We start from the raw sequence: 22,975 nt of genomic DNA, 5'->3' as shown, positions 1-22,975 counted from the left end.
TCATAGTATCCTGATATTATCCTTTTTATTTCAGTTGGTTCTGTTGTGATGTCACCCATTTCATTTCTTATTCATGTTATTTGTATTCTCTCCCTTCTTCTTCTTTGTTAAATTTGCCAGTGGTTTGTCAATTTTATTAATCTTTTCAAAAAACCAGCTTCTAGTCTTGGTGATTCTTTCTATTGTCTTCCTATTTTCTGTTTCATTGATTTCTGCTTGACTCTTTATTATTTCCTTTCTGCTGATGACTGGAGACTTTTTTGCTGCTCTTTTTCTAATTGTTGGAGATGTTGGTTTAAAATGTTGATTTTGGCTCTTTCTTCTCTTTGGATGTGTGCATTTATTGCTATATATTGGCGTCTGATCACTGCTTTTGCTGTGTCCCAAAGATTTTGGTATATTGTGTTTTCATTCTTATTTGATTCAAGGAATTTTTTAATTTCAATTTTTATTTCTTCTCTTACCCAGTCTTTCTTAAGGAGACTGTTGTTCAGTTTCCATGTGTTTGCTCTTTTTCCATTGATCTTCCTATTGTTGATTTCTAATTTGATAGCATTGTGATCTGAGAAGATGCTTTGCATTATTTCAATGTTTTTAAATTTATGAAGGCTTGCTTTATGGCCTAACATGGTCTATCATGGAGAATGTTCCATGTGCACTGGAAAAGAATGTATATTGTGCTGTTGTCAGGTGAAATGCTCCGTAAGATATCTGTAAGGCCAAGTTGGTGGATTGTATTGTTTAGCTCTTCTGCATCTTAGTTGAGTTTCTTTCCAGTTGTTCTATCTTTGATTGAAAGTGATGACTCCTACTATGACTGAGGAGTCATCTATTTGCCTTTTCAATTCTGTTAAAGTCTTATTTATGTATTTTGGGGCTCTTTCATTGGGTCCATAGATGTTTATTATGGTTATATCTTCATGTTCAATTGATCCTTTCATCATTATATAATGTCCTTCCTTGTGTCGTATGGTGGTTTTTGTCTTAAAGTCAATTTGATCAGAAATTAACATTGTTAACTTCTGCTCTTTTTTGTTTGCCATTTGCTTGATATATCTTTTTCCAACCTTTGATTTTTAGTCTAATTTTGTCTTTGTCTCTAAGGTGTGTCTCTTGTAGGCAGCATATTGATGGGTTATGCTTTCTTATCCAGTCTGCAACTCTCCATGTGCATTTAATCCATTGACGTTCAGTGTAATTATCAACAAGTATGAATTGGTTGCTGTCATTTTGTTAAGTTTTTTTTCATGCTGCCCCTGATTTCTTTGTTCCATATTATTTTCTGTGCTGAGCTCATTATGTTTATGGATCATGTTATCATTTCCTTTGTTGCTGATGTTTTAGTATTTGCTGAATATTTGTGCTTGTCCTCTTTTTTATTGTGATGTGAAGGTTTATCATTTTTCTTTGAGGTTACCGTGTGATTTATAACTTTCTCCTCGAGTTTAGAACAGTCCATTCTATCTTGCAACTCTCTTGACTTCCTCACCATTTAGAAGTTCTGTAACTACACAGTATTTCCCCTCTTTTTGGTTTGTAGCTGCCCTCATTTGCCAATTGATGTCTCCGGCTCCCTGTGTATAATCTTGTAAGCTTATTTTACTTTGGATACCTCCATAGCTGTGTTGGTTTCTGGGTTACGTCACCTTGTGTATTAATGGTCGGTTGTTGCCTGTTATTATTGGTTCTATGCTACCAGAGCTCCCCAAACAGGCATAGAGACTCACAACATGGAGGATGATGGCTAGACGGCCATAGTAAGCACCTCACCGCCCTGCGTCCCGTTCTGCAGCATGGTCTCCCAGTGTGCCTTGCCACCACTCCACTCCCAGCTGTTGCAGGTTTGTCACCTGGTGGGTGTGTCCATCCCAGGCCACACCCTGCAGTCTGCAGTCCAAGAACATTATGGATGCCAGCCCTCCATCCCAGGGTCCCAGCCTCCTCCTTGCTCTGACAGACTGGCTGTAACAGGGCTTCGTTACATGCATGTGAGGTTTTAGAGTGTTGCTAGCATAACATTTTTTTTTTATTGTGGTAAAAATATACATAAAAAACCATTCCCCTTTCAACCTTTTTTATGTGTATAGTTTAGTGATATTAATTATATTTCCCTTGCTGTGCAACCATCAGCACTATTTGTTTCCAAAAAAATTTTTTTTACCACCCTAACAGAAATACAGGAGCTCTGGTAGCATAGTGCCTAAGGCACTTGACTGCTAACCAGAAGGCTGGCGGTTCAAACCCACCAGCCACTCCTCAGAAGGAAGGTTGGGTGATCTACTTCCATAGTGATACTGCCTCAGAAACCCAAGGAGGGGTCGCAATGAGTCAGGTCCGACTTGACAGCATGTAACAACAACAGAAATGCAATGCCCTTTCCCCCCACCACCACCACCCCTGGTAACCACTAATAAACTCTGGTCTCTATGCATTTGCCTTTTCTAGATATTTCATGAGTGGCAGAATCATAAAAAAAGACATGGCCCCTAGTTACCCTTCAGGTCTGGAATTGAACTCACTCCCATGGCTTCCAGCCAAACAACAGCCTGGCATATAGGGTGAACGTTTACATTAGGTAGATACACTCCTTAGAACGATCAATCCTGGGAGAACAGAAGAGCAGTGTCTGCACAGGGAGATAGATCAGGGGGCAGGAATGCATAGGAAAGAAGGACAGGGAGGAAGTGGGGAAAGAGCTGTTACACTGTGGGGAATTCCAGTCAATGTCATGAAACAAAATGTGTATGAACTGCTGTATGGAAAAGGAATTTGTTCTGTAAACTTTCACCCAAATCACAATAAAAATTAAGAAATAACAAACAAGATACCATCTTACCCCATCACTAATTAGCAAAGTTCAACAACATAGAAAATAACAAATGCTGGCAAGGATATGGAGAGGTTGGGACTGCTGGTGGGACTGTAAAATTATACAACCACTGTAGAAATCATTATGGCGACTCCTTAAAAAGTTGGAAATAGAAATACCATTTGACCCAGCAATTCCATCACTAGGTATATATCCTAAAGAAAATATCTGTATCTGTATCTGTCTCCCTGCTTTCAGTCTTTTGGGTAAACACTTAGGAGCAGAATTGCTGGCTCAGAGAATTCTAAGGAGTCCGAGGGCACAAAGTTAAGAGCTCAGCTGGTAACCAAAAGGTTGATGATTCAAATCTACCAGTAGCTCCACAGGAGAAAAGACCTGGAGGTCTGCTCCCATAAAAATCACAGCCTAGGAAACTATGGGGCAGTTCTACTCTGTCACATCAGGTCACTATCCGTCAGGATCTACTCAACAGCACACAATTTGATAACGATCCAGAAACCAAACTCACTGCCATGGAGTCAATTCCGACTCGCAGCAACCCCCTTTTGGGTGTCCAAGGCAGTAAATCTTTACTGAAGTAGATTTCCCAGTCTTCCTTCCGAGGAGTGGCTGGTGGGTTTGAACCGCCAGCCTTCTGGTTAGCAGTCAGATCCCTTGGGCACTACGCCACCAGAGCTCTTATGATAATGATAATCCTATGCTGAACTTTTGTGAATTGCTTTATATTTATGAAATGGTGTGGGTATTACTACAGTCTTCCCATAACAACTCTCATTACGATGATTTCTTCCAGTTTAGAGATGAGGATACTGAGGCTCAGAGAGGTTAAGTGACTTGCCCAAGGACATACAGCTGGGAAAGAGCTGACTTGGGATTGAAACCAAGGCCTCGCTGACACCAACACTTGCACTCTCTACGGCCTCTTCTAGTACATGCATTTGTGGCAGAGGGGCACTGGGGGGCAGGCAGCCTGGGATGCTGGGCAGGCCCTCAAGGAGGGGTGTTGGGCCATGACCCCACAGGGCTCCATGGCATGCTTTCTCTCTAGAACCATGGGCGCGGGATGGCCTGCACCTGCCCCCTGAGCCCCTGGGCCTGCTATGGACAGACGTCCTGCTTGCTGCACGCCAGGTGAGGGAAGAGCGGGCTTTGGGTCCTGAGTGTCCACCTTGATGTGGGGGGCCATGTGGGAGTGCAACCAGCCCTGAGAAGGAAAGCGACTCAGGACCTGGGGCAGGAGGCGGCTGTGCATAGCACTCTCAGCATCGCTGCGTCTGTCTCGGCAGAAAGAGGGAGACCCTCCACTTCCAGGAGACGCCAGAGCAACAGGACAAGGAGAGTCACCAAGCAGGCACGTGGGATCCGGCTTGGCTGCCCTCTGATGCCTCCACCTACCTCATCACCATTTCCCGGCTGCCGATGACGACGCTGTGGCTCAGAGCACCTCATCAGCCTGCCTGGTGTCACACAGCTGGTGAGGGGCAAAGCAGGGGCCCAGCCAGAGCCAATTGCCACCACGTGGCCCCTGCACTGTGGTGCTTGTGGGATGGGGCTGTTCTCACACCCTGTGAGGAACAGCCCTGCCTTATGGAGGGGGGCGTTTCTTGGAGGCCAGACCACTGGGCTGGGGCAGAAGAAGGTGGGTCCTGGTGCACCCTTGGAGGGCCTGGACGGGCACAGAGCAGGTGGCAGGGCCAGATCCTCTGTCCACAGCTCCCGGCAGAGACCCCAGACCGCATGCGGAAGCAGGAGGTGCGGGTGGGCGGGGAGGCCGGGCCCGGCTCCCCCGCCGAACAGGTGAAAGCCCTCATGGACCTGCTGGCAGGGAAGGGCAGTCAGGGGACCCAGGCCCTGCCGACGCCCGACAGCACGCCAGATGCTCCCCCAGAGCCCCCCGGCAATGGTAGGACGGGCTCAGGTGGCAGAGGGGGCCCTCTGTCCTGCCCGGTCATCCTCACCCTCCATGCCCCCTCGGGCCTCTGTCCTGCAGACTCAAGGACCCAGCGGCACCAGGAATTCCTACTGAGCCGGCTGGGGGGCGGCCCTGAGCAGGGTGAGCCCCCAGCCAGGCTGGCCAGCCTCCTGCTGGTGGACGGCCTGACAGACCTGCAGCTGCAGGAACACGACTTCACGCAGGTGGAGGCCACGCGTGGGGCCGGGCGCTCTGCCAAGCCCATCGCCCTGGATGGGCTCTTCCTGCCCCTCTCCCGGGTGTCAGTCCCACCCCGCGTCTCCATCACTCTCGGGGTGGCTGGCGTGGGCAAGACCACCCTGGTGAGGCACTTTGTCCGTCTCTGGGCCCGAGGGCAGCTCGCCAAGGACTTCTCGCTGGTGCTGCCAATGACCTTCCGTGAGCTCAACACTCAGGAGAAGCTGTCAGCCGACAGGCTCGTGCGCTTGGCCTACCCTCACGTCGGGGAGCCCAGCCTGGCCACAGCGGCCCCAGCCCGGGCCCTCCTAATTCTGGACGGCTTGGATGAGTGTAAGACGCCGTTGGATTTCTCCAACAGCGCGGCCTGCACAGACCCTAAGAAGGAGATCCCGATGGACAGCCTCGTCACCAACATCATCCGAGGCAATCTCTTCCCAGGAGTTTCCGTCTGGGTCACCTCCCGTCCCAGCGCAGCCAGCCAGGTCCCAGGGGGCCTGGTGGACCGGATGACGGAGATCCGGGGCTTCAACGAGGAGGAGATGCAGGCATGCTTGGGCCAGCAATTCCCGGAGGACCAGAGCCTCACGGGCTGGGTCCTGGCCCAGGTGCAGGCCAACAGGGCTCTGTACCTCATGTGCACCATCCCCGCCTTCTGCCTGCTTGTGGGGTCGGCACTGGCCCACCTGTGCCGCCAGCGGCAGGGTCCCGCGGGTGCTGAGCTGTCGTCCCCAAGGACCCTGAGTGAGATTTACGCCTGGTACTTCAGGATGGCACTGGGCAGGGAGGGGAACGACAAGGGCAAGGTGAGCCAACGCATCGAGCCGGTGGCGCACAGAGGCCGCAGGGTGCTGGGGACGCTGGGCCGGCTGGCCTTCCACGGGCTGGTCAGGAAGAAGTACGTCTTTTATGAACAGGACCTGAAGGCTTTCGGGGTGGACCTGGCCCTGCTGCAAAGTGCCCTGTGTGGCCAGTTCCTACAGCAGGGGGAGACGCTGGGCTCTCCGGCCACCTACTGCTTCTCCCACCTGTCCCTGCAGGAGTTTGTGGCAGCCACCTATTACTACGGTGCATCCAAGAGGGCCATCTTTGACCTCTTCACGGAGAGCGGTGTGTCCTGGCCCCGGCTGGGCTTCCTCACACACTTCCGGGGCGCGGTGCAGCGGGCCATGCAGGCCGAGGATGGCCGGCTGGACGTGTTCCTGCGCTTCCTCTCGGGGCTCCTGTCCCCCAGGGTCAACGCCCTGCTGGCGGGCTCCCTGCTGGCCCCGGGTGAGCACCAGGGCTACCGGGCGCAGGCGGCAGGGCTCCTGCAGGGATGCCTGGCCCCGGAGGGTGCTGTCAGCGCCCGGGCCGTCAACATCCTACGTTGCCTTCACGAGCTGCAGCACACGGAGCTGGCCCGCAGCGTGGAGGAGGCCATGGAGCACGGGGGCCTGGCTGGGCTGACCAGCCCTGCGCACCGTGCCACCCTGGCCTACCTGCTGCAGGTGTCGGATGCCTGTGTCCAGGAGGCCAACCTGTCCCTGTCCCTCAGCCAGGCCGTCCTCCAGAGCCTGCTACCCCAGCTGCTATACTGCCAGAGCCTCAGGTGGGCACAGAGGGAGGCACACAGGGCATGTGGGCAGAGAGAGAAGGGCCTGCAACTGTTTCTCCTCCAGTACCACCTGAAGCAGTGCCCCCTGGCTCCACTCACTGCTCAGGACCTCAGCAAAGGGGAGTGGAAAATTAGGGCGAGAGTCCTGGGGCCTGAGAGCATGTGCATGTCATCAGGAGGAGGAGAGCAAGCATAGTTCTGTGCAGGTGCATGTGGCGTGCAGGGTTGTTGGGATGATGGCCCCTGGAAGACACACCCCTGGGCAGGGATCCCAGGCCTCACAGCCTCTGAGCCTCTCAGTTCACCTTCCAAAGGAAAACTCGGAGCCTTGTGAGTGTTCTGGGCATGGGTCTCTGAGCCCAAGGATGAGGTGGAGAGGAGAGGAGAGGGAAAGGGGCCCCAGCTGGATATCTGGAGACCTGGGATCAACAATCCTGACCGATGCCAGTCCCTTTGCCAGGGGCCTCCTCGCATCCTGGTCGTAGGTGGTGGTACCACTCACTGTCACTGTACTTCTTGGGCAGGCTGGACACCAATCAGTTCCAGGACCCTGTGATGGAATTGCTGGGCAGTGTGCTGAGCGGAAAGGACTGTCGCATTCAGAAGATCAGGTGACCCTGACCCTGGGGGCCCCACCCGGGATTCCCTCCTGTCTCGTGGGGTCCCTGACTCCTCTCCCATCACTCACTCTGCTCAGCTGGGCAATAGCACCTTCACGGACAGATGTCTTTGATGCATGTAGCTCAGGATGCAGTCTGCTTGTTTCTGCCCATTCTAGAGCATTCCAGAGCCCCAGGTAGCTGACCTGTGAAAAAGATAGAAATGGTATGATGAGAGTCAGACACCATGATGGACATGAAAGCACTTCTCAAGAGCTATTCATGCTGACATGGTGCCGCGTCCAACTTTCTCTAAGTTCCTCTCACAGTTTGACCTTAAATAGTATTTGGGGCATATAATATTCTGTTATATATAAGGTCACCATGAATTGGAGACAACTCGATGGCAACTTGAAACAACAATGTTGTAATTAGATGAGTCTTCTTTATTGACTGAAAAATAGAGCTACGTGCTTATGAAATCTCTCCTGTAAGAACATTTCTGAATCTGAGTAACACCCTGGTTGTAGCTGGACCAATGTGATGATGTGAGGGGTGATGATGTGAGGGAGGTGAGTTTGAAGGATATGACCCAGAGAGCAATTTTTCATCCTCAACCATTTTCCAGGTTCTGAATAATCTTTCTTTGAAGAAACAAAAGTTTAGAACCAGTTGGGGACAAAAACAAGTCACTGAGAATAGAGTTAGGACAGTAGACTCTGTGCTGCTGTGTAATCTTGAATAAGACACCTCCATACTTAGAGTAAAAGTGGGGGTAAAACAGTATTTACCTGCAAGTTTGATAGGTCCCCGAGACCATCTTCAGATTCAATGATTCACTAAGAGGACTCTCAGAACTCAAAAAAGTCACCGTACACTTGGTTGTGGTTTATTACAACAAAATGATACAAATTCAAATCAGTAAAGGCAAAAGGTAGAGTCCAGGAGAGACCAGGCACAAGCTTCCAGTGTCCTTTCCCAGTGAAATCACGTGCCTAGTGCTTAATTCTCCCAGAAACAACACCCATGGAGCATTGCCAACCAGGGAAGCTCACGTTATCCCGGTGCCCAGAGTTCTTATTATGGGTTGGTCACACAGACATGGCAGCTCACCTCTATGGCTGATCTTAATCTCTAGTCCTTCCAGAGGTCAAGCTGATACCACATGGCCCAGAGCCCCACCATAAATCACACTGTTAGCATAAACTATCTGGCATGGCCCAAGACCCTCAAGGAAACAAAGAAACTTAGACAAGATATTCCACGGACTTAAAGGTTACTTCCAGGATCCAGGGGAAAGGGCCAGACCTTTCCTTGGGCAAGGTCAATCATTTCCTGGGATTGTTGTAAGGCTTAAATGAGTTGATTAAAGTGCTTGGGACAAGGCAGGCACAGAGGAGGCATCATAGAAGGAAAAACCGTCATTAGTGGTATTACCTTTGCCTTGTCAGCAAGAGATTAATGTAACCCCTTTGAAAGAAAAATGATAATGCTGAATTACTACTACTAGTTTTAACTTCACGGGAGCCTCCAATACTTTTAGCACATATCAAGATAGTCAACTTTTAATGTTTTGCTTCAAAGAGGCTAGACAATGCTCAGAAATCATTCTGAACAGAGCCAAAAAAGTTCTTCCATGGCCACATGCTCTTTTTCATCATGATGTAGTTGGTTCTTAATGTCACATCCATGCTTGAAATGTCCAAGCCACCCTTCAGAAAAGTCACAAGGCTCATAAAATACTACTTATGAAATGTCATAAAAGTCCTGAGGGGACAGAGTGTCTCTAGAATCTGAGAACATTTCTATAGAGGGTGGCCTGGATGGGTGTCTTCAAACTTTAAGAAATATCATCTTTTCAAAAAGTGACATCAGGCAGAACCTAATATGTAAAACAGACAAAAGGGAAGCTGCTAGGATTGAAAGACATGGAGGTGGGGGCCCAGAGCCCAAGCAGCTGGTTTCCTCACGCCTCTCAATGGTTCCTGAAGTTTTTCTGAGGACCCTTAAGGGCCCTTGGAACACAGCTTTAAAAGTACTGGCCTAGAGATCTCATTGAACAACTAACTGCACCCCATGGGGCTACCCCCACAGTTTTAAAGGAAAGTGTAAAGAAGTTCAACAACTATCACTTTTGAAATTGGGTACATGAAGCAACGTTAAGTTGATTCACCAGTATATTCCTGGAATCACTCTTTCAAGGCAGGTATAGTGTTTTTTTTTTTTTTTTTTAACTCTAAGGCTGGAATCAGTGGTGTGCTGGAACCAGTTTGTACCATTTACGAGAGCTAATGGTTAAATTTGCAAGGATTTTGCAAGTTGGTTGTTAAACTGTTGGTCATGGTGGGAGTATTTACACCATGGAAACTGGCAAATGCTACCATCAGGTTTTTTTTGTGTTTGTTTTTACGGAGAGCAAGTTTACTGGCACGCCGTAGGCTGGCATTCACACGGTGGGCTTCAGTAACTGCCCTCTTTGCTTTGCTGTGTGTGAAAGCTGTTGTGCTGGATTCTGGCCAAACCTTTCCCTGGAACCATCTGCCAGAGTGAGCATCTGTACACCCACTTTGGCTCTACCTTGCCTAGGATCGGGGACATTCCTGTGCCTGGCCATCCTGTTTCAGTGGGCCACCTCCTCTCCTCCACCTGTGTCCAGGCCCTGGGGAAGCCTGGGGATTCAAGTCACAGGCATGGCATGAAGGAAGAGATGATGGGATGCATGGACCTGAATAACCACTCCTCTCTCTTTCCTTGGGCAGCTTGGCTGAGAACCAGATTAGAAACAAAGGGGCCAAAGCTCTGGCCAGATCCCTTCTGGTCAACAGAAGTCTGACTGCTCTGGAGTAAGTAGGACGCCAAAGGCCGAAGCTTCGCCATCGGAACAGTGAGAGCTTGTGAGCAATCTTGTGCAGGCTCCTCTGCCTCCTGTGAAATGACCGAAGTCTTCTCCAGCCTTCCTGCTTCCCCAAATTCAGCCCATGGGGCACCTCTGGGCATGGCACCTGTGCTTATTTAGAGCATTTTCAAGGGGCCCGATGGCCCCTCAATTCCCCAGGAAGAGGCAACAAGGAGGGCTCACCCTGGCCCACTTTCCTCTGCGTGGGCTGGAAGCAGAGCTGAGCAAAGCCAGGCCACCCCTCAGCTGCTGCCTGAGTGAGACTCCCCAGGACTGCTGAGCCTGACCCAGGGAAGCTCTGAGTCCATTCATCCAGGGCCCGTTTTCAGTTTTGCGTGGGGTTATCATTCTTCTCATTTTGCCCAAACTCCCTAGCCCATCACGTCTTGACCTTTTTTCATCACATGGGACTACCCTGGGAAACTTCTTGTTTGACTATATAAGGATCTCTGTCCCCATTCCATTACACCTGAAATCCTAAACACCAACTCATTCTTCTCGAGGATCATAGATTTAGAGCCCACAGTAACTTTTGTTCCCCCTTCCATTCCCAGAAGTAAGAGGAAAGAGGACAATTCTTTCTTTCTTCCTTCCACCAGCCTCCGCAGTAACTGCATTGGGCCTCAAGGTGCCAAGGCCTTGGCAGATGCTCTGAAGATTAACAGGACTCTGACTTCCCTGAGGTACATGTTACCTGTCCCATGTCCCTGCTGTCCCAGGAGAGGGTCTAGAAAATCCTTCCCTCAGGTGCCATCTCTGGAATGGGAAGTGATTCAAAATGGTAGGCCTGGGCCCCAGTCCCACTAGATACCATGGGATATTGTATCTTCAGCAATTTTCCAAGTTCTAGCTCTTCCCTAGTCATCGTGCTTGTGTTTGTGGCCTGAGAAGGGGACAGAAGAAAAGCAGGGATTGGGTATCCACAGAGAAGAGGAAGGACAAAAGAATCTCTTAGGAAACCTCTCTATTGAATGGGAAATCACTAGGCTGCAGTATCAGAAATTTCTTACGAAGTGTTTTCTAGCACATCAAAAAGCCCATATTCCAGAAGGTTCTTATAGTTTGATGTGGTTAGCTGTATCCTTTTTAAGTGTCTGTGGTTGTATCCATCCTGGCCAAAGTTGAGTGTGGTATTATCTTTTTTCTTTTTACCTTCTTTTTTGAGGTGAAATTCATATAACACAAAATTAACTTTTATAATCATACATGCAGTGGCATTTAGTATATTCATAATGCTGTGTGACCATCACCTCTAATTTCAAAATATTTTCACCACTCCCCAAGATGACCCCATACCCATAAAGCAGTCATCCCCCATTTCCTCTCCCTGCAGTCCCTGTAAACCTGTCTTTATGGGGTTACCTATCCTGGATATTTTACATCAGCCATACAGTATGTGACCTTTTGTGTCTATCTTCTTTAACTCAACATAATGTCTTCAAGGTTCATCCACTTTGTAGCATTTATCACAACTCCATTCCTTTTTATGGCTGAATAATATTCCATTGTATGGACAGACCACAATTTGTGTATCTATTTATCCACTGATGGACATTTGAATCGTTTCTACCTTTTGGCTATTGTGAATAGCGTTGCTATGAACATTTGTGCACACGTTTTTGTGTGGATATGTATTTTCATTTCTCTTGGGTATACATCTAGGAGCAGAATTTCTGGGTCATACTGTAATTCTGTGTTTAACTTGTTGAGGAAACACCACACTCTTTTCCACAGCAGCTGCAGCATTTTATGTTCCCGTCAACAATGATGAGGGTTATAATTTCTTCACATCCTTACTCATACTTAGGGACTACTGTTTTTAGTTGTAATTAGAACTATTGGTGACCTTGTTATGGCTACCCAGATATTATGGGCATACTGTTCCCAGTCTCCAGGCAAGTAGAGCCAGAGGGAAACCTAAACTCAGAGAAGTGGCCTCTGGGAGAGGTGAGGGAAGAGCCAATTGTGCCAGTTTCTTTGTGGTGAGCAGCAAGGGCATGCGGTGGTCAAAGCTGCTTTAACAGCACGGTCAACTGCTCTCCCCTCTGGGCCTCGTTAACTTGGAAGCATCTTCCCAGGCAGGTATCCCTACTGCAGGGAAGCTTGGGCTGTCATCGGGCCCTCTTGGGCTCCACAGTGATGTTCTTCCTCACTTCCACAGCCTGCAGAACAACACAATCAAGGACGATGGTGCCGGGTCCATAGCTGAGGCCTTGGCTGCCAACCGGACCCTCTGCGTGCTGCAGTGAGTGGACATGCTGTCACTAGGAGCACTCCTCTCTCCTCTGCTCCCCTTCTCCAAGGGTCTCTCTGCCTGTCTTCCTGTGAGGAGGAATGGGTGGGAGGAGGTCCTGAGGCTTTCTCACTTGTCCAGATGGCCCCTGGGAAACTTGATGCCCAATTCTCTTCCAGAGAAAAGGAAGAGTTGTTGGGTCCACAAATGTAGAAAAGAACAACACAGCCCTAAAACCAGACTTAGTGAATGAGATCTCAGAGGCAGACAGAGAGCTCACCTTGTATTGAGCCAGGACGATTCAACTCACTTCATGCATGTTCTCAAGAGAAAACCATTCCGAGTGCCACTGGACTGGTTTTGACTCACAGCAACCCTATGCACAACAGAGTAAAACACTGCCCGGTCCTGCCCCATCCTCCCAGTTGTTGCTGTGCATGAGCCCCTCATTGAAGCCACAGAGCCAATCAACCCCATTGAGGGTCCTCCCCTCTTCCACTGACCTTCTGCTTTACCAAGCATGATCTCCTTCTCCCGGGGCTGGCCCCTTCTGACAACATGACCAAAGTGTGTGAGATGAAGTCTGGCCATTCTCGTCTCTAAGCAGCATGCTGGCTGTACTTCTTCCAAGACAGATTTGTTCATTCTTCTGGCAGTACATGGTATTTTCAGTATTTTTCACCAACACCACAATTCAAATGCATCAACTCTTCTACAGCATTCCTTTGACATGTATGTGCGGCAAATGAAAATAGCATGGCTCAGGTCGGGTGCACCTTAGTCTTCAAAGTGGCATCTTTACTCTTTAACACTTCAAAGAAATCTTTTGCAGCAGATTTGCCCAATGGAGTATGTCGTTTGATTTCTTGACTGCTGCTTCCACGGGTGTTGACTGTGGATCCAAATAAAATTAAATCCTTGGCAACTCCAACCTTTTCTCCATTTATCATGATGTTGTGAGGATTTTGGTTTTCTTTATGTTGAGGTACAATTCATACTGAAGGCTGTAGTCTTTGATCTTCATTAGTAAGTGCTTCAAGTCTTCTTCACTTTCAGCAAGCAAGGTTGTGTCATCTGCATACTGCAGGTTGTTAATGTGTCTTCCTCCAATCCTGATACCGCATTCTTCTCCATACAGTCCAGCTTCTTGGATTATTTACTCAGCATACAAAATTAATAAGTATGGTGAAAGGATATAACCCTGGCACACACCTTTCTTGATTTTAAACCACACAGCATCCCCTTATTCTATTTGAACGACTGCCTCTTGGTTTATGGATAGGTTCTTCATGAGCACAATTAAGAGTTTTGGAATTCCCATTCTTTGCAATGTTATCCATAATTTGTTATGATCCACACAGTCAAATGCCTTTGCATAGTCAATAAAATGGGAGCTCTGGTAGCATAGTGGCTAAGACACTTGCCTGCTAACCAGATGGCTGGCAGTTCAAACCCACCAGCCACTCCTCGGAAGGAAGGTTGGGCAATCCTACTTCCGTAGTGATACTGCCTCGGAAACCCAAGGAGGGGTCGCTATGAGTCGGGGCCGACTTGACGGCACATAACAACAACAACAGTCAATAAAATACAGGTAAACATCTTTCTGGTATTCTTTGCTTTCAGCCAAGATCCATCTGACATCAGCAATGATATCCCTCATTGCATGTCCTCTTCTGAATGCAGCTTGAATTTCTGGCAGTTCCCTATTAATGTACTACTGCAATCATTTTTTAATTATTTTCAGCAAAGTTTACTTGCATGTGAAGTAATGATATTGTTCAATAATTTCTGCATTCTTTTGGATCACCTTTCCTTGGAATGGACACAAATATGTATCGCTTCTAGTCGGTTGACCAGGTAATTGTCTTCCAAATTTCTTAGTTTAAACAAGTGAGCACCTCCAGTGTTGCATCTGTTTGTTGGAACGTCTCAATGGGTATACCTTGTTCTTTGCCAATTCCTTCAGTGCAGCTTGGACTTCTTCCTTTATTACCATCAGTTCCTGATCATACACCACCTCCTGAAATAGCTGAATGTTGACCAATTCTTTTTGGTCAGTAACTGTATTCCTTCCATCTTTTGATGCTTCCTGCATCATTCAATACTTTGCCCATTAAAAAATAAAAAAAACACCAAACTCACTGCCATCGAGTCGGATCCGACTCATAGCTACCCCTCTTTGGGTTTCTGAGGAGGTATCACTACAGAAGTAGATTACCCAATCTTCTTTCCGAGGAGTGGCTGGTGGGTTTGAACTGCCGGCCTTCTGGCTAGAAGTCAAATGCCTTAGGTACTATGCCACCAGAGCTCCTATTTTGCCTGTAGAATTCTTCAATATTGCAACTTGAGGCTTGAATTTTTTCTTCATTTCTTTCAGCTTGAGAAATGCCAAATTATTCTTGTCTTTTGATTTTCTAACTCAAGGCTTTTGCACATGTTCTTTTAGTACTTCACTTTGTCTTTTTGCGCTGTCCTTTGAAATCTTCTGCTCAGCTCTTTTACTTCATCATTTCTTCCTTTTGCTTTAGTTACTCTCTGTTCCAGAGCAAGTTTCAGACTCTGTTCTGACATCCATTTTGGTCTTTTCTTCCTGTGTCTTTAATGATCTTTTTTTTCTTCATGTATGAGATCCTTGATGTCATTCCATAACTCATTTTGTCTTCAGTCACAGGTGTTCAATGAGTCAGATCTATTTTTCAGATGGTTTCTAAATTCAGGTAGATATCCTCAAGGTCGTATTTTAGCTCTCATGGACTTGTTTTGATTTTCTTTGGCTTCACCACTTATATTGTTCGGAAAAGGTATTTGCAATGAATAAGTCATTGGTCTTGCAAATTCTATCATGAGATCTCTGGTGTCATTTCTCTCACCAAAGCCGTATTTTCCAACTACTGATGCTTCTGTTTCCAACTCTTACATTCCAATCACCAGCAATTACCAATGCATCTCGATTCCATGTCTGGTCCATTGCAGAATTTGGTAAGAATCATCTGTTTCTTCATCTTCGGCTTTAGTGGTTGGTGTGTAAATTTGAATAATAGTAGTATAAACTGGCTTTTCTTGTAGATGTATGGATATTGTCCTATCACTGACACCATTGTACTTCAAGATAGATCTCGAAAAGTTCTTTTTGACAATGAAAATGACACCATTCCCCTTCAATTTGTCATCCTTGGTACAGTAGAGCATATGATTGTCTGTTTCAAAATGGCCAATACCAGCCATCCGTTTCAGCTCCGTTTCAGCACACTGATACCTAGAATATCGATGTTTACATGTTCCATTTCATTTTTGACAACTTCCAGTTTTCCTAGATTCATACTTTGTACATTCCACATTCCAAATATGAATGGACGTTTGCAGCAGTTTCTTCTCATTTTGAGTCATGCCAATTAACAACTGAAGGTCTCAAAAGCTTTACTCCATCTGCGTCATTAAGATCAACTCTACTTTGAGGAGACAGCTTTTCCCCAGTCGTGCTTTGAGTGCCTTCCAACCAGAGGGGCTCATCTTCAAGCACTATATCAGACAATATTTCACTGCCATTCATAAGGTTTTCTGGCATCGTATCAGTGTTTCACTGCTATTCCCAAGGTTTTCAGTGGCCAATTTTTTTCAGAAGTGGACTATCTCATCCTTCTGCTTAGTCTGTCTTAGTCTGGAAGCTCTGCTGAAACCTGTCCACCATGAATGAGTGACCCTGCTGGTATTTGAAATACCAGTCACATAGCTTCCAGCTTCATAGCAACATATAAGCCACTATAATCTGACAAGGAGCTCTGGTAGCATAGTGCCTAAGGCACTTGACTGCTAACCAGAAGGCTGGTGGTTCAAACCCACGAGCCACTCCTCGGAAGGAAGGTTGGGCATTCCTACTTCCGTAGTGATACTGCCTCGGAAACCCAAGAGGGGTCGCTATGAGTCGGGGCCGACTCGATGGCAAATAACAACAACAACATAATCAGACAAACGGACAGACAAGCTTTTGAAAATGTTTACAAACATCTCAAAGGGACAGAGAGAGGATTTACAATCACAAGTTTTCTCAAAGAAATGTTTAAAGAAAACGGAGGCGGGAAGAGGTGTCTTTCCCTTTGGGTCCCAGGGAGATTCCATTCTTTAGATTTGTGTTTGCCCTTTACAGGAAAGCCCAGCCCTACCTGTCCTCTCAGAATAAGGACAGGGGCCAAAGGGCCAGGGCTTCTCACCAGCCCCGTGGGATTCTACTGGCTCACCTTCTACCAGACTTGGTATACAAGGAAGTGCCTTTTTGAGGAAAAGAATCTATACAGAGGCCCTCCCCTCTGGTCATTGCTAGCAAGGTTTCTAGGGAGCATTCTAGTGTCAGGAGGCAGGTGGTAGACCGTTGATTGTTGAGTAGGTGTTCCGAGTGTGGAGATAGCAGGACTTGCACATGGAAGTCCCATTTGGGAGGTTGCTGGGTATTCTCAGTGGCCACCAGTCACTGCTTTCCAGCCCCTTAGAAGGGAAGGCCTGGCTGCTCTTGCCTCTAACCCATCCACATAATAATATCATTGGCAACACTTTGGCAATGACCCACAGACCTTTTCCGGAGCACCCCCGCCCCCATGCTGTGATAAAGGAAGTTGTCTCTGGTCTAGATTGGTGGTCTAGTTGCCTCTAACCTCTAACCTTGACCCTGGGCTGTCCTAGGCCTAGGAATGCTGGAGCCGGCTTTACTGAGGACTGCTCTCCTCTTCCACAGCCTGCAGAAGAACACCATTGGGCCTATGGGAGCTCAGAAGATGGCAGATGCCCTGAAGCAGAACAGGAGGCTGAAGGAGCTCATGTGAGAAATGCACAATGGCCAAACTGGTATCCTGGGTGCCCGCACAATGCCCAGCCCACCGTAAATACTTGTGAGCATGGGGATGGATGGATGAATGGGTGGATGGATGGATGGATGGAGTGGATGGGTGCATGGATGGGTGGAGTGGATGGATGGAGTGGATGGATGGGTGAGTGGGTGGATGGCTACATGAATGGATGGGTGGGTGGATGGATGGATAAATGGGCAGATGGGTACATGAGTGGATGGATGGGTAGACAGAGAGATGGATGTGTGCTTGCAGGCTGGCTCTGGCATCCAGAGTGAGTGTATGGATGGGTGGATGGATCGATGAGTGGGGAGAGTGGGTGGGTGGGTGGGTGGATAGATGGGTGGGTGGATGGATGGATGAGTAGATGGATGGATGAATGGATGGATGAATGGGTTGGTGGGTACATGAGTTGACAGATGGGTAGACAGATAGATGTGTGGGTGCAGGATGGCTGGCTCTAGCATCCAGAGTGAGTGCATGGATGGATGAGTGGGATGGGTAGGTGGGTAGATGGATGTGTGGGTAGATGGGATGAATGAGTGGGTGGATGGAGGAGTGGGTGTAAGGGTACATGAGCGGATGGGTGGGTAGATGGACAGATGGATGTGTGAGTGCAGGATGGCTGGCTCTGGCATCCAGAGCACTAGATCAGGATTATGGAGACCCACATGCAGGACTGTGTGAACCCTGGCCTTCTCAGGTTCACATTCTTACTGCCTTCCCATCTAGATGAAGAACAAAGCCACGTTCACATTAAGTACCACACTGGCAGGGAGCTGAGAACTTTGCCATGCTGACCACTTACAGAGGCAGGTGGTCACTTGCAGAGGCTACCACTCAATAGGTTTCAAACAGAACAATGCATGAGGCATCCTTGAGAAAACAGACGGCCTTCCCTCAGAGGGCTTCCTGGACCCTGACCTGCCTGGCTACTCCAGGAAGCTGGCTCACCCACGCCCCACCTCTCACAGGTTCTCCAGCAACAGCATCAGTGACAGAGGCGCCAAGGCCCTGGCTGAGGCCCTAAAGGTGAATCAGGGCCTGGAGAGCCTCGGGTGAGTCTGCCTGACACCCTGCAGGGGTGCTGTGGACTGAGGGTGATCCCCCTGGGGTCCCCATCTAGCAGATGGGGGGATACTCGTCAGGCCACTTCCCTGGCAGAATTAAACCAACCCACAGGCCCTGGATATACCTTGATCTCAGTCTCTCTCCGTCCACACCCACCCACCCCACTAACCACATCCCCGTGGTTTGGTTGGTTCTGGAGTTTTCAGAGTGACAGGAAGCACCCAGTGCCCTTGAAAAGCTGGTGCAGGAAACTGAAGGCCACTTGGCTGCAGTGGCTTGGGGTGGGGAGCTTGGCACTGTCCGCACACTGCCTCATCACTTGCTGTGGGCGTTGCAGACATGACACGTGCCCTTCAGAGGCCACTTGGAGCCACCCACATCAAGGGAGCATCTAAACTTCAGGCCTGGGGTGCTGAACCCACCTGCCTGACCTAGCCACCCCAGGATGGGAAAGGAAGGGTGTGGTGAGGAGGGAGATGCGGGGTGGAACTTGCCCCCAGGGCCCGCCCTCCCTGTTGAACCCAGCACCGTGGCCCAGGATGGACCACACAGCTCCCTCGGGTCCTAGGACAGCCTCTTGGAACGCCAAGTGAGCCCACCCTCTGTCTGCAGCCTGCAGAGCAATTCCATCAGTGACGCAGGGGTGGCAGCGCTGATGGGGGCTCTCTGCACCAACCGGACCCTCCTCAGCCTCAAGTGAGTCCTGGTCCCGCCCTCTCCAACCACAGCATCTCTCTGAGGATGGGGGTCTGAAGGAACTTGGGACTTAGGAGGACAGGCCAACGCTGGGGAGCCCACACACATACCCGCAGGGTCTGTTATGGTCAAAGGCAGCCTTAGCTCAGGATTCTGGCATGCTGCCACTCACCTGCTCTCACAGGAGGGCAGGGGACAGTGTGGCCCTAGACAGCCCGTTCTTGGCTCCCTTCCTATCTACGGGCCCTTTAGGCTCCCCTCACACACACACAGGCTCGCCCGTCTCTTCCCTTCACACCTGGACAACCTGTAACCTTATCTCCTGGACTCTCCTCTTGCTGGGAACCTGTGCCCTGCTCATTGGAACAGGCCCCCACACCCCTCACTGCAGGCCACTCGGAGGGCCTGGGTCCCCGTTTGTTGGAACAGGCCCCCACACCCCTCACCACAGACAGGTCACTTGGGGGCCTGGGGGCCCCTAAGCACCTGGCCTGTCACTGGCCAAGGCCTCTGTCTGTCCATCTGCTGGGCCGGAAGCTCAGGGTCTTCTCTTTCCTCAGCCTCCGAGAAAACTCCGTCAGTCCTGAAGGAGCCCCAGCTCTCGCCCGAGCCCTCTGCACCAACAGCACCCTGAAGCACCTGGAGTAGGTGGGGGGCGGGGGAGAGGGGCTGGGGAGGGGCAGGGCAGTACTACCAGAGGGTTATTTACGTGGGGGCTTCGCCCCCCAGGGCCTGCCTGCCATGAAGGACCATCCTCATCTGGTGTCTGGTGGCACCCCACCCGGGCCCTCCCACCTCTGCCCTCCATTTCCCATTTGCATCACAGAGACACAAGAATGGAAATGGTTTGCCAACCTCATCCCTGTGGTGAGGAACGAGTGGCTGTAGGAGTCCCCAAGCAGACTGCCCCATTGGGATCGTGGCTCTGCCACTTCCTGGCTGACCCCGACAGTGACCGCACCTTGCCAAGTCCGGTGACACTTGATTCGCGGGGCCACTGTCAGGATCGTGTGCCTGGCACATGGAAGTCCTAACACGGACACGAAGTGGACGCATTCCTGGGCGGGTGGGCCTCAGGGTCTGGCCCTGCTCACGTGCTCCTGTTCCCTTCCTCCTAGTCTGACAGCCAACCTCCTCCACGACCAGGGCGCCCAGGCCATCGCCGGGGCCATGAGAGAAAACCGGGCCCTCACATCTCTTCAGTGAGTCTGTAGCCCCACTCCCCACCCAGGGCCCCAGTCCACCCCAAACCAGCCGATGCAGCAGACCAGCCTCAGCGGCCTGTCCTAAGGCCACATCCTGCTTTCTGGGGCTGACCCATGGTCAGGCAAGGCGACAGCTGTGCCTCTGGGTGTCACAGGCTTTCTCAGGGGCCACATGGACCCTCTGGGGACTGAGCCCGAGGAGACAGATGGGAATTCGCCCTTCCCTCCCGTGGGCCAGCCCCCTCTGTGGAAGCACCCGCTTTCCCGGATCCCCAGCCACGTGCTCACAGGCGTCTTTGTCTGCCCAGCCTGCAGTGGAACTTCCTCCAGGCCGGTGCCGCCAAGGCCCTGGGACAAGCACTACAGCTCAACAGGAGCCTGACCAGCTTGGAGTGAGTGGGGCCCACAGAGGCCGCCGGGGTGGGCCGGGCACTGGGCGCTTGGGACCATGGGGCACCACAGCACGCACTTCTAGTCCTGCTTCTCTCTAATGTAACAGCTTTCAGATACAATTCCCTTCCGTGGTGTACAGTCCCCTGCCGCCTCACACACCAAGCTGTGCAGCCACCATTTAGACCATTTTCATCCCCCAAAAAGCAGCCCTTTCCTGGCGCTCCCAGGCACACACCCCAGCACCATGAAGCCACCAAGAGTTCTTATCAGAGGACTCCTGTCTGTCCTCTTGCCTGGCCTCATCCATGCTGCACCATGGGTCAGAACGTCACTCCTTTTATGCCTACTTAATATCCCACTGCACGGACAGAAAGGAGAATGGTGGTGAAGTGCTCGGCTGCAGAAGGTCAGCAGTTCAAACCCACTAGCCGCTCTGCTAACGGTGATCAGCTTCTGTAAAGATGACTGCCTTGGAAACCCCGTGGGCAGTTGCGCTGAGTCAGATAGACTTGGCGGCAGGAGGTTGGGTGAGTTGTGCTCTGCAGAGACCACGTTTTGTCTCTCCCTTCGTCTGTGGATGGACATCTGAGTGGGTCCCACCTTCTGGCCACTGGAAGTTGTATAGCTATGAACATATGCGTGCACATTTTTGTGTGGGCCTATTTTCCGTTCCGTCAGCCGCAGGGATCCAGGTGAGGAGAGGGAACTCAGGCACACCCAAAGCAGCAGGGCGGGAGAGCCAGAGAAAGGGGATTAAAAGGTCTAGGAATCTGGACAGAGGAGAAGTCAGGCACAGGGACCCAGGTAAGGGTGGTAAGAGAGGTTTCCAAGAGGGAGACAAACTTGTCTGTCGGTTTGTCCTACCGTTGTGACGTGTTGATGTGAGTTTTGAGGCTGAGCCACTGGTGTTTCTAACCCAGCAGGATGCACATGGTGCACACGTATCAGCCTAGCTTACAGACTGAGACAGACAAGGAAGAAGGAGGAGGCCATCCACTTCTCAAAGAATTGGCCAGGGAAAACCTTATGAATAGCAAAGAAACGCTGTTTCATACATTACCACACAACTTTATGAATAGCCCGGTTAGGTTAGAAGGCTCTCAAAATAGGACTGGGAAAGAGCTGCACATCTGAGTAAACCCAGCCTTACTCCTATGGATAAGGTAAAGCTTTCGAGACCTCCATTTGCTGATGTGGCACCACTCAAATTGAAAAGAAACAGCTGCAGACATCCATTAATCATCGGAACATGGAATGTACGAAATATGAATCTAGGAAAATTGGAAGTTGTCAAAAAAGAAATGGAACACATAAAGATTGATATCCTTGGCATTAGTGAGCTGAAATGGACTGGTTTTGGCCATTTTGAATCAGACAACCATGTGATCTACTATGCTGGGAATGACAGTTTGAAGAGGAATGGCATGGCATTCATCATCACAAAGGATGTTTCAAGATCTGTCCTGAAGTACAATGCTGTCAGCAATAGGATAATATCCATACGCCTACAAGGAAGACCTATTAATATGACTTATTCAAATTTACACACCAACCACCAAAGCCAAAGACGAGGAAATTGAAGATTGTTATCAACTTCTGCAGTCTGAAATTGACCAAACATGCAATCAGGATGTGTTAATTATCACTGGTGACTAGAATGCAAAAGTTGGAAACAAAGAAGAATCACCGGTAGTTGGAAAATTTGGCCTTGGCGACAGAAATAATGCTGGAACTCGCATGGTAGAATTTTGCAAGACCAACAACTTATTGATTGCAAACACCTTTTTTCAACAACACAAACGGTGGCTCTACACATGGACTTCACCAGATGGAACACACAGGAATCGACTGACTATATCTGTGGCAAGAGATGGTGGAAAAGCTCAGTATCATCAGCCAAAACCAGGCCAGGACCTGATTGTGGAACAGACCATCAACTGCACATGTGCAAGTTCAACTTGAAGTTGAAGACAATTAAAATAAGTCCAAGAGAGCCAAAATATGATCTTGAATATATCCCTCCTGAATTTAGAGATCTAAAGAATAGAGTTGATTCACTGAACACCAATGACTGAAAATCAGAAGAATTGTGGGAGGATATCAAGAACATCATCCATGAAGAAAGCAAGAGATCACTAAAAAGACAAGAAAAGACGACCAAAATAGATGACAGAAGAGACTCCAAAACTTGCCCTTGAGCAGAGAGAAGCTAAAGTCAATGGAAGAAATGACAAGATAAAGGAATTGAACAGAAGATTTCAAAGAGCAGCTCAAGCAGACAAAACCAATTACTATACTGAAATTTGCAAAGACCTGGAGTTTGAAAACCAAAAGGGAAGAACACACTCAGCATTTCTCAAGCTGAAGGAATTAAAGAACAAATTTAAGCCTCGAGTTGCAATAGTGAGAGATTCTATGGGCAAAATATTGAATGATGCAGGAAACATCAAGAGAAGATGGCAGGAATA

At 49.1% G+C, this 22,975-nt stretch overlaps 1 protein-coding gene across 1 annotated transcript in view; it reads left to right on the top strand.

The window, feature by feature from the left end:
• Positions 1-4,567: 4,567 nt before the first annotated feature.
• NLRC3 (NLR family CARD domain containing 3) overlaps positions 4,568-22,975 on the top strand; it is a 24,589-nt gene continuing 6,181 nt past the window's right edge. The window contains exons 1-12 of the mRNA XM_007939574.2: positions 4,568-4,733; positions 4,821-6,570; positions 7,101-7,187; positions 9,935-10,018; positions 10,671-10,754; positions 12,233-12,316; positions 17,031-17,114; positions 18,117-18,200; positions 18,826-18,909; positions 19,470-19,553; positions 20,028-20,111; positions 20,423-20,506. Of these exons, the coding sequence (XP_007937765.1) occupies positions 4,568-4,733; positions 4,821-6,570; positions 7,101-7,187; positions 9,935-10,018; positions 10,671-10,754; positions 12,233-12,316; positions 17,031-17,114; positions 18,117-18,200; positions 18,826-18,909; positions 19,470-19,553; positions 20,028-20,111; positions 20,423-20,506 (2,759 nt within the window). The remainder of the gene's footprint in view (positions 4,734-4,820; positions 6,571-7,100; positions 7,188-9,934; positions 10,019-10,670; positions 10,755-12,232; positions 12,317-17,030; positions 17,115-18,116; positions 18,201-18,825; positions 18,910-19,469; positions 19,554-20,027; positions 20,112-20,422; positions 20,507-22,975) is intronic.

The sequence above is a fragment of the Orycteropus afer genome, unplaced genomic scaffold, assembly GCF_000298275.1.
Source record: "Orycteropus afer afer isolate SDZICR_OR568_19922 unplaced genomic scaffold, OryAfe1.0 scaffold00061, whole genome shotgun sequence".
In the NCBI taxonomy this organism is placed as follows: Eukaryota; Metazoa; Chordata; class Mammalia; order Tubulidentata; family Orycteropodidae; genus Orycteropus; species Orycteropus afer.
Note: the sequence above shows the minus strand (reverse complement) of the source record. Positions and strands in the feature narration are given on the sequence as shown.